Genomic DNA, 10,442 nt, shown 5'->3' on the forward strand with positions numbered 1-10,442 from the left:
GGGGGGCGGCGGTGCCCGGAGCGCTCGGCGGTCGGGGTCCGCGGGAGGGGCTTTGTCCGGGAGCCGCTCGAGCTGAGGTCCCGCCGCGGCCCCGGTCCGTGGGTTCAGAGCTGTGACAGCCGTTTGGACTTCGGGGGGGGCGGCGGCGGTAACTTCAGCCCTTTGCTTCCATCTGCGAGCGACGGCAGCGCCTGCAGGCAGAGGGACGGTTACAGAGGGACGGCCACGGCGGGGGTGGGGGGCGGGGGCCGGGCGGTACCTTTCCGCCGTTGGCAGCATCGCTCCCCTCCAGGAAGGTCTCGTACACCGCGGGGCTGATCCGGCGCGGCTGCGGTGGGGCTTTGCTGGCGCTCTTCACGCGGCCGCCGAAGCCGGTGGGGGACGGGGACAGGGCTGCGCGGAGGGGTCGGGTCGGGTCGGGTCGGGCAGCGCGTCCCGCGCGGTGCTGGGGGACGCGAGGGGTGCGGGGCTGGGGGGGCTGCGGGTACCTGCGGTGCCGGGCTGAGCGCCCGCGGAATCGCGTCTCGGGGGCGGCTGCTTCCCGTCGGGGCTGCCCGGGCCGCTCTCACCCACGCTCCGGGAGTGTCTCCGCCTGTCGTCCTGAGGCAGGGAAGAGGCGTCGGCTCCCGGGGCGGCTCAGCCGTGCCGGTGCCGGGCTGCGGGCCCTTCACCGTCAGCCGGCGACCGCGAGCGGAGTGCCTTGCCGGGCGGCATCGCCGCTTCACCTTGGGCTCCGGCGGCTCCGAGGCGGACTGGCGCGGCTCCTGCCGCCGGTACGTGAAGAATGTGCTGGAGCGGTTCTCCCTGCGCTCGCTCTCGGCGCTCCGTGGGGTTGGCCTTGGGAGCGGGGATGCCTCCGTGCTGCAGAGCAACTGCGACTGGTGAGGGGCTGGGAGCACCGGCGAGCGGGGCTGAGCCATGTACCAGGCAGAGCCCCCGGCAAAGCTCAGCAGTGCACGCTCAGCGGGGACCCCCGAGAAGAGGTGCGGGTGGTTGGGGTAACAGCAGTGCCAGGTGAGCCCGGGGTGCACGTGGGTGTCTCTGCTCCGCATCCTCCCACTGGACAGGGCTGCCTTGGTGGCACAGCGGGATGGATGCAGAGATGGGGCTTGGCATAAAACACTAGAGAGGGAAACTGAGGGCTGGGGAGGGTGGGAGGGAAGTGCCCGGGGCACAGGGGGGTGAGGGTGGCTCCAGGGCGTGGGGATGAGGATGATGCCCCCCCCTCCCACCGCACTCGCCTGTCTCCAGCGTGGCTCAGCCGCTCCCAGTCTGGTCCCCAGGTCACAGACCGGGGTCGTCCACTCCGCCGGTCCTCAAAGGAGATCTGGGAGCAGGGGGGGGAGCAGGAGCCAGGAGCGGTGAAGACACCGAGTTCCCCCTCTACCCAGCCAGCACTGCCCTCCCTGCCCGTCCTGGTCACGTGCGGCCACCCCCAGCAGGGCCATGCAGGGACCCTGAGTTCCCCCACGCACGCACACTGCCCTGCTGTGCTCAGCACCCAGCACTCACCATCTCCCGCACCCCGTACTGGCTCTCCACCTTGGCCCGCAGCTGCACGAAGCACTGCTCCATGCGCTCGTGGAAGGGCCGCAGATCCTCCGTCACCTTCTGTCCGTGGATCCGGATTCCCTCTGCCAGCAGCGGGATCTGCAGGAGAGGGGGGCATGGGGCCGCCGGGGCTCCCCACGGGCTGCAGGGGTCACGGGGCTCCCCGCGGCGCTGCGGGGCGATGCTGCGGGCGGTACCTGCCAGGCAATCAGGTCCTTCAGCCTCTCGATGTTGCCCTGGTCCTCGGGGTGCTCCTCCGGATACGGCTCCTGGAAGAAAGCCTGCAGCGAGCCGCTCAGTGCCCCGATGGCCGGCATGGATCGGGCGGGGGAAAGGCCCGGTGCCCCGCAGCCTGCTCCCCGTGCTGAGAGCCCTGGCCCCGGTGCAGCACATGCTCACCGTCTCGTACTTGGCGAAGCCGCCCATGACGGCAGGGTCCACGATGCCGTTGAGGAGCATGGAGAGCGGGTTGATGGGCAAGCCGGGGTCGTTCTGGTGCCGGTTGATCTCGCTCAGAATCTTCTCGTTTGTTTTCATCATGGTCTCGATGGCGTTCTCCAGGGGGGAGATGACGGTCTGTGCCGGGGGAGGGAGGTCAGCAGCTGCTTGGCAAAGAGCCCTGCCCATTCTGCTTGGAGCCAGCAGGTGACTTCTCCCCATCCCCCGGTGTCCAGGACCCCCCCCGGGGCCCCTCGGACCCCTGGGACAGCTGCATGGAGCTGAGCTGAGGCCCACGGGGATGCATCGTTCCGCTCCCTGACTCTGGGCTGCCTGCAAGGTCAGTGCCACACACGAGGGACCACAGCCTCACACAGCCGTGTGACAGCGGCCGTGCGGTGGAAAGCTTGTGGGAAGCCAAGTAAATGTCACTGCATGGCGGGAGCAGCCGTGCAGCAGCAGCAGCACGCATGGTCCAGGCACAGGCACGCGTGGCAGCGCTGGTGCTGCTGCACAGGGCTCCGCAGCGCAGCTGTCACCGGCGCAGTGCGTCACCCATCCTCACTGCAGCACCCAAACCCTCAGCTATGCCCAACCCCCCCCTCTGACTGTGATGTAGGACCCCCGCACGGAGCTGCTGGGTGGGCAGGGGCAGCCCAGGGCCCGGTACCAGCAGAGCCCCGCTCCCCCCGCGCCCTCTCCTCACCGTGGTGGTGGAGGTCACCGCAAACCAGCGCAGGATGCCGGGCAGCGGGTAGGCTGTCACGAAGGTGGTCCGCTCGATCCACATGTTCTGCAGGCAGGACGCTGTCAGTCCCACAGCTCCCGTCACCCCAGAGTCCCACCTGTCCCATGGGGGTTGGCTCCCACCTCCCCTGCACCTGGCGGTGCCGCCTTCCCCAGCCCCACACCCAGCCCCATCTCACTGCATCGCCCTCCTCTGCAAACCCAGCTCCCCGCGGGACCCTGCAGCTCTGCCCACCCCTACCCCATCAGCACTTACTGCAAATTCATTGTCCGGATCCTTTGGGCCTTTCTTGAAGGGCCGCGAGTAGCTGAACTTCTGGACATGGTTGGCTTTGTAGAAACTGCAGGAGGGAAGGGGCAGAGCGTGGGGTGCAGGCGGAGGGGACGCAGCCCCAGGTCCCGCCCCGAGCGGTGCGCGCCCATCACCGCGGCACGCACTTGGTGATCTGCTCGGGGATGCTGCGGTCCCTGAGCCGGATCCTGGGCTCCTCCGCCGGCTGCACGGTGAAGCACTGGATGTCTGCGGGAGTGAAGGAGCCTCGAGCACGCGCTGCGGGGCTGCCGGGGGAGAAGGGCCCCGGGGCTGTGGCCGTGCGGGACCCGCGGGGTCAATGGCTCAGGGAACCCCCCCCCCCCTGCCCCGCCCGTCCCTACGCTGCAAGGATACACTGCCCTGGGGACTCCGTGATGTCGGGGCCGGGCGGGGACGTAGTCTGCAGCTTCTCGGCGTTGGGGAAGGGGCTCAGCAGCCGCAACTCGAAGTCCTCCCGGCGCTCGTATTCTTTGCCGCGGTAGATGAAGACTTTGTTCTGCGGGAGGAGGGACTTTGTTCCGCTGCCAGCCCTGTGCTCGGCTGCACCGAACTCTGAGTGCCGGGGGGGGTCGTGCCAGCGAGACTGATCTGCCAGCCGGGGGGGAGCCCTGCTGGGAAAAACCTTCCCCGAGCCCAGCAGCAGGAGGATCAATGAATGAACGGGCAGCAAGCTGCGGCTGCCAGGGCTCTGATGAGGAGCTCCAGGAGATTCCCAAACACATTCGTAAGTAGCACAGCAGGGATGCGGGGTACAGCATCCATCCCCACACCCCAAGTGTTGCAGCCCTGGAGCAGTGCAGCTGCAGCCATGCACCGCAGGTGGAGTACGGAGCAGTGCTCTGGGACAGAGGGGGGCCCGCAGAAACCACGTCCCTGTGTGCAGGAGCACCGCCCTGGGCCCTCTCCATCGTTTTTTATAGGGAATCACCCGTTTCCATGTTTTCCTTCCATAAGTGCCGCACCCGAAGGCATGCTGGGGTGAGTTCCTAGCAGCTCCCCACCGCCCCATCCCTCAGGGCTGCCCCACCCTCTGTGCTGTCCAACCTTCGCCAGTTCTCCCCGCCACGGCGGGAGCACTCAGGCCATGGAGACCCCAGGCAGGCAAGGGGTAAGGACAGCTCTGGGGCTCCGCTCACAGATGCCCTGAGATGGCCACAGCTGCTGGGCAGAGCTGCGCAGGGTGCGGCACAGCAGCACAGGAGCAGCGCGGGCTGCACGCAGCAGCAGGAGCCTCTCACCCGCAGGAAGGTGGGGAAGCCTTGCCCGTAGTAGCCGACAGCGAAGTAGTCTGGGCTGGGCCGCAGCACCTTCAGGATCTTCTCGTAGAACTTGGCTTCTCGCTGCTGCAAGGCGAGGCGGCACGCTGGAGGGGGCACGAGCCACGCGGGCCCCGCTCTGCCCCGTGGCTCACACCGCACCGCGCAGTGTCCCCAGCCCCCACTCTGCCCCGCTGCCCAGCTCAGACTGGCTGGCACTCACCAGGATCTCGCTCAGCATCTCGTAGTCGAAGATCTCGCTCTCGTACTGCTCCGCCAGCTCCTTGCAGATATGGATGGCTTCCTCCCACATCTACACAGAGGGACCGCGGTGCAGGGTGAGCAGGGCAGGGAGGGGGCTGGGTGCCCCCAGGGGACCCTGCCCCTCCTGCAGGGCTCCCGCAGCCTCACTCCTGTGCGAGGAGCGGGACGGGCCCCTGGAGGGCTGCAGCAGGGCTCACTGCCCGCTGTCTGCACCCACGCAGCTCCCTGCCAGGACCCCGCAGCCAGCCCCTCTCTGGGGTGTCCAAGCTCCCTGTGTCTCCCCAGAACTAGGGGCAGATCGGGGCAACTGGGAGTCAGTGGCTGCAGGGTTGAGCTGCCCAGCACAGGACTTCTGCATCCTGCCCAGCGCAGGGCAGCTCTGTCCCCGCCATAGCAATGGGAATGGTGGGTGGTGCCAAGGTGGGGGCTCGGGGCAGAAGGCAGCAGTGAGAGGAGCTGCGGGGGGAGCTGGGTCCTGTGGGCTGTGCTGCGCGGGGCCGTGCTCACCTTGCCTTGATCGAAGTAGTTGACGATCTGGTTGTACAGAGCCTCCTTCAGCTGGCGCTGGGTGTGCAGGCTGGGGCTGTGCAGGCCCTGCATGGGTGCCGTGTTCGCCTCGTCTGACCACTGTGTGGGGCAGCGGGAGTGTGGTCACGCTGAGCCACGGGGCACGCGGTGCCCCCGGCTCCCCCCGCCGTGCCGCACCTTGAGGAGCCGCGCGTGCAGCAGCAGCGTGTAGGCTCCCTCCGTGTAGTTCTCGTAGCTGATGTGCAGGTCCCTCAGCTTGTACAGGTACCTGGGGGGCAGGGCAGGGCAGGGTGTGCCAGACGCGGCGCTGGGGGGGATCTGGCGCCATGCCCCCTGCCCGCTCCCCCGTCCCTGCCCCACACGGGATCGTGGCAGGCGGGGGTGGGGGCAGCTCAGGGCTGGGGACCCTCCTGGATGATGCTGGCACCTTCCCATGCGGGGCTGTTCCCCGATGCCCACGGCACGGTCTGGGTGTGCCGATGGTGCGGGGCTCTCCATGAGGCAGCGCTCACCTGATGTACATGGCCTGGCGGTCGATCTCCTTGTAGAAGTTCTAGGGAGAAGCAAGCATTGAGGCAGCCCCAGGAAGGAGCTTACCCCGCAGCCCCCCCCTTCCCTGGCTCTGCATCGTGCTGCCACCAGGACCCGTCCCACACGGGCACCGTGCTGGCTGGGCAGCGCGGGGCTGTGCAGTGCCACCCAGCTGGGGACAGCAGCCCGGCACCACGCACACCCTGCTCCGCTGTGCGGGGACGCCGCAGGCCCTGCAGGTGTGGGGGGATGTGGTGCAGGCGCTCACCAGCAGGTTGACGGTGCAGCTCATGCTGTAGGTTTTGTTCTCGTCATTCATCACTGCCCGGTAGTCCAGGAGCCGCTCCAGGAGCCCCGTCACCAGCGCCACGAAGCTCTCCCCAGGCCGGGCCAGCTCGGGGTGTGCCCGGCAGCAGCTGAGCAGACTGCGGAGCAGAGGGGCCGTGGGCAGCACATTGGGCTCCACGCCGACCCAGCTCAGCTGCCCTGAGGTGTGGGAGCCGGGATCCCCTCAGCAAAGGACAAAAAGCAGCGCCAGGTCAGCAGCGAGAACAATCCCCGTGCTGCTCCCCTGCAGGCGTGAGGCACAGACCGGGCTGTGATGGGCAGTGTGGGGCCGGGGCGGTGCACGAGGGCACGTGGCACTCGCTGGGCACAGCCTCTATCTCAGACCCACCCTCGGGAGCTGTGCCCTGGGCCGGAGCGCAGCGGGGAGGAGGAGAATGGCCGAGATTTGGCCGTGCAGGGGCAGGGTACAAAGCACGGGTCATGCCCAGAGGAAGGGAGCGGTGTGGCACGGCACACTCACATGCTTTCAAAAAGCTCCTTGTACTGCTCGTCGCCCCGGCCGCCCTCCACCTCACTGTCTAGTTTGCGCAGGATCTCATCCTCAAACTGCAAAGAGATGAATGTGAGCACAGCTGAGGACGTGCCGAGCTCGGCCCCAGGCTGCCACGGCTGCAGTTCCATGGGGCACGGGGTGGCAGGCGCTGCGGGAAGGCTCATGGCTGCCCCACCAGCAGCCTGGGCTCTGCTCCTGCAGGCCTGCACCTGGAACACTCCCATTCCCCTGCTCAGACACATTCCCTGTCACTCCCCAGGTCCCTGTCCTGCTCCTGCCATGCTGCCATCTCCCAGCAGCCTGGAAGGGCTGTGTCCTGCAGCCCGGGCAGCCCGGCTGGCCCAGGGGTGCTGGGCAGTGCTCTGTCCCTTAAAGCCACTTCTGCCACACCTGTGAGCCAGGGCTGTGCCTGCCTGGCACCCTCCCACCTCCCAGCTGGTGCTCAGCCTTCAGATCCATGGGGTTTGTGCTCTAGGTGTACTAGATGGGCTCCAAAGCCTGGCAGGTCCTGCAATGTGTGCAGCCTAGGACACGGGGGTTCTGGGCCGCCTCTGATGTCCAGTACCCCTCAGCTCTGCACTGAGTCCCCCCTGGATCTGCACATCCCAGAGTGATGGGCAGCATCTCCCCAGGCCAAGGGCACCGCCACGCTGAGCTCCAGAGCTGCTGAGCCCCTGGGCTGCACGGAATGGCATGGGGATGTCACCTGCAAAGCTCTCGGGTCCTCTAAGCTGCTGTCTCCAGTGTGAACAAGGGGCAGGGATCCAGCAGCAGCTGGGTCCCTGGCGCTCTGAGAGATCCCAGCCCTTCTTCCATAGACACCTCTCCCCTACCGCTGTGCTCTTGTTTCCAGCCAGTGCTGGGACCTGCTGAGTGCATGCAGCCTGACCTGGCCCTGCTGGTCCTTGAGAAATACTTGGCGTTGCCCCGAGGCTCCATGCTACTTCACAGCCCCACCAGCTCCCCATCCCTCATCACTGTCCCTCATCTCCATCCCTCATCCCTGTCCCTTGTCCCCATCCCTCCTTGCTGCAGCCCCACACCCCAGGAGCCCACGGGGGGATGCAAGGGGGGCAAGCGGTGCTTCCCCCCACACCATAGGGGTGGTCACCCCACCACAGGCCGAACCCTCACATCCACCTCCCTCCTCCACCCAGTGCTGGCGCTCACCCGGCTGAAGCTGGCGGTCAGCTGGTACTCGCAGAGCATCATATCGAAGAAGATGGGGATGGTGGACTTGCGCAGCTCCAGCTCCGGCACAAGCGTCATCTCCAGGATGGGGCCCACCATGCCTGGGATGAACTCGATCTTATGGTGGCCTAGGGACAGCAGGGAGGGCTGGGACACGCGGGAACAGGCGGCAATGCACGCAGGAGGCTGAGGAGTGGTGGCAGCAGAGGTCTGCACGCCCTGTGCAGCCTCAGCAGCGCTTCCCCAGCCCATGCTGGGCAGAGAGGAGGCTGCAACTGGGAAGGTAAGCTCAGCACCATGGGTTGGCGCATCCCGCAGCATCCCATGTGGTGCATACGCCACAGGGTGCACATCCCACAGGGTGCACACCCGCAGGCTCCTGTGCCCCGCACCAATAATCTCTCAGTCCCCAGCACCCGTTCTGGGGTCGGTGCCGATGGACACCAGCCTGCAGGCATGCTCCAAGCTTCCTCCTAGCTGGCAGCACCGCAGCTCACCTAGGTTGTACCACATGTCCCGGATGGCGGCTCCGATCTTGGCTCTCATGTCCCCATACCTGCCAGGATGGTGCTGGTTTAGCATCCCTCCATGGGCACAGCTTCCAGGCCAGGAGCCCCAGCACAGCACATCCCCAAATCCCCATCTCCATGGCACGGCCGGGGCTGGAGCCCTGCCCTGTGTGGCAGAGCTCAGGCAGATAGGAGGGCTACTCACTTGGCCAGGATGGCGCTGCGCTTGGCCTGCGAGAAGTTCTCCAGCTGCAGGGAGTCCTGGGTGAGGAAAGCCACGGCCAGGTGGAAATAGTTGTTCCAAAGCTGCGGTGAGAACACAGGGACAAGTGCCAGGCAGGGTGGCAGAGGGAACAGGAGGGCGTGTGGCACATCTCTGCCACCCCCGTCAGGGCCGGGACGGTGTCCCCTCACCTGCAGCTCGAAGCTGCTGCTGCTCAGGAACATCTCTGTCAGGGTGGTGGCAAACTGGTTGATGGCGCGCAGGAACTCCCTGCAGGAGTGGTGTGGCTGCTGAGCAGAGGGTGCAGCCAGCCCACAGCCCACAGCAGGGGGGGAGCAAGGCTGGCAGCCCCCGCCATGGGGGGCGAGGACTGGGGCTCCGGGGCTGGGGCTCGTGGCATGCTCCTGCTCAGACCCCCACGACCCTCATCCTTCTGCCCGCCTGGTGCAGCCCAACACTGCACAAGTGCCATGTCCTTAGTGTGTGCAAACAGACTCGCAGCCCCAGTGTCCCCAGACTTGCAGTCCTAACATCCCTGCTGTATGCAGACACCCAGGGTCAGGGATGGGAGTCTGGCTTCAGCCTCCTCCCCTGCTCAGGGACCCCAGAGAGTGGCTGGAGAGAGCAGCTCTGCCATAGGCTCCCAGCGGGGGTGGACTGTCCCAGGACCGAGCCAGGGGCCGGGGCGGCCATAGGCAGCCTGCGTGCCCAGCACGGTGCCCAGACCCTGCCATGGGTCCCTCCCAGTCCGGAGCTCCTCACCGGTTCTGCACCATGTTCATCACCATCCAGTCGGAGGGGTACACCGTCTTGCCAATGAGGTCCTTGAAGAGGATGAAAGTCTCCATGAGGAAGTCCTGCAAGGAGGAGGAGACATCAGGGTCTGGGGCACAGCCATGAAGCCCTCCCGGCACGGTGCTGTGCTGAGCACCAGGGCTGGCAGCAACCGGGGGTGCAGGCAGTGCCGGTGGCAGGGGCAGTGACACTAATGCCAGGTGGCCGCTCTCACTGCATGGGGGGCACTCACCATCAGCTCAGGCCGGGAGGGGAAGGCCTGGATGTAGGAGTGGTAGTGGTCCGTGTCCATCTGGCTCAGGATGGCGGCCATGCATGCCACGTAGTGACTCTGGCAGAGAGCGGCCGGGTCAGGGGCTGCAGGGCTGGCACTGGGGGGCAGTGAACCCACCCCCCCGGCCCCGCTGCCCTGGTAGCCCTGCCTGCTCCCCGTCTCTCCTGAGCTCTCCCTGTGCCCTGCTCCTTCTTCTCCGCCTCTGGGGTGGGACAGAGATGACACCCGCCGCAGCGCAGCAGAGGTCATGGACAGCAGTATAACGCTTTTGCTATAGCACGAACCTGTGGATTTTAAGATAATTTAAGTAGTACGTGGATGTAATTGCGTTGTGGAAATGGCTCACAGCTTCTTTCTGGAGGCCAATGTGTCTAGGCTGCCTTTAATAAGAGTCCCAAACCCAGCCATTAGCTGCAGCCCTGCTCTGCGTGCCCAAGGTTCTGTTCTGAGGCGAGCAGGGCAGGCGCCTGAGCCATGGGGTCGGCGCTGCTGGTCCCTGCAGGCGGGTGCTGCTCAGCTCCAGGTCTGAGCTCGGGGCATTTGGCTTCAGCTGCAGTGCTGAGCTCCGAGAGACAGCGCCAGCCACTTCTGCTTGAAGCTTGCCCGCCGTTCCCTGCTGGGGGTCTGCAAGGGGCACCGCTGAGCCTGCACCCCAGGTGCGTGCAGACCCTCCCCTGCATGCAGCTGGAGGTGTCTGCACAGGAGCCTGCTCCCAGCGCCAGCCTCAGCCGTGAGGGTGCCACAAAGCATCAGGAGAGCAGCGTGCTCCTGGAGAAAACATAAAGCAGCCCTGGTGCCCGGGACCTGGCACTGTGCGGGGGCAGGGCAGGGCCCAGGCTGCCTGTGGGCACTTCAGTGCTACGGAATGGAGAGCCCTGGGATGGGAGCAGCTGAAGCCGGGGATGGAGGCAGCTTAGCAGGGATCTGGTGAGAAGCAGATGAATGACAACCCCGCAAACCCCAATCCTGTTAGCATCAATG

General features: G+C 66.5%; 1 protein-coding gene across 1 annotated transcript in view; it reads right to left on the reverse strand.

Moving 5' to 3' along the window:
* Positions 1-6: 6 nt before the first annotated feature.
* LOC110390922 (dedicator of cytokinesis protein 2-like) overlaps positions 7-10,442 on the reverse strand; it is a 52,590-nt gene continuing 42,154 nt past the window's right edge. The window contains exons 29-53 of the mRNA XM_021382513.1: positions 9,420-9,518; positions 9,155-9,249; positions 8,584-8,662; positions 8,375-8,475; positions 8,158-8,216; positions 7,640-7,788; positions 6,437-6,522; positions 5,897-6,053; positions 5,610-5,650; positions 5,275-5,365; positions 5,077-5,196; positions 4,529-4,618; positions 4,288-4,392; positions 3,404-3,545; positions 3,175-3,256; positions 2,993-3,077; positions 2,696-2,782; positions 1,951-2,127; positions 1,749-1,832; positions 1,513-1,650; positions 1,242-1,327; positions 726-861; positions 489-600; positions 260-393; positions 7-191 (exon numbers count right to left, since the gene is read on the reverse strand). Of these exons, the coding sequence (XP_021238188.1) occupies positions 105-191; positions 260-393; positions 489-600; positions 726-861; positions 1,242-1,327; positions 1,513-1,650; positions 1,749-1,832; positions 1,951-2,127; positions 2,696-2,782; positions 2,993-3,077; positions 3,175-3,256; positions 3,404-3,545; positions 4,288-4,392; positions 4,529-4,618; positions 5,077-5,196; positions 5,275-5,365; positions 5,610-5,650; positions 5,897-6,053; positions 6,437-6,522; positions 7,640-7,788; positions 8,158-8,216; positions 8,375-8,475; positions 8,584-8,662; positions 9,155-9,249; positions 9,420-9,518 (2,622 nt within the window). The 3' untranslated portion in view covers positions 7-104. The remainder of the gene's footprint in view (positions 192-259; positions 394-488; positions 601-725; positions 862-1,241; positions 1,328-1,512; positions 1,651-1,748; positions 1,833-1,950; positions 2,128-2,695; positions 2,783-2,992; positions 3,078-3,174; positions 3,257-3,403; positions 3,546-4,287; positions 4,393-4,528; positions 4,619-5,076; positions 5,197-5,274; positions 5,366-5,609; positions 5,651-5,896; positions 6,054-6,436; positions 6,523-7,639; positions 7,789-8,157; positions 8,217-8,374; positions 8,476-8,583; positions 8,663-9,154; positions 9,250-9,419; positions 9,519-10,442) is intronic.

Source organism: Numida meleagris, unplaced genomic scaffold (assembly GCF_002078875.1).
Source record: "Numida meleagris isolate 19003 breed g44 Domestic line unplaced genomic scaffold, NumMel1.0 unplaced_Scaffold250, whole genome shotgun sequence".
NCBI lineage: Eukaryota > Metazoa > Chordata > Aves > Galliformes > Numididae > Numida > Numida meleagris.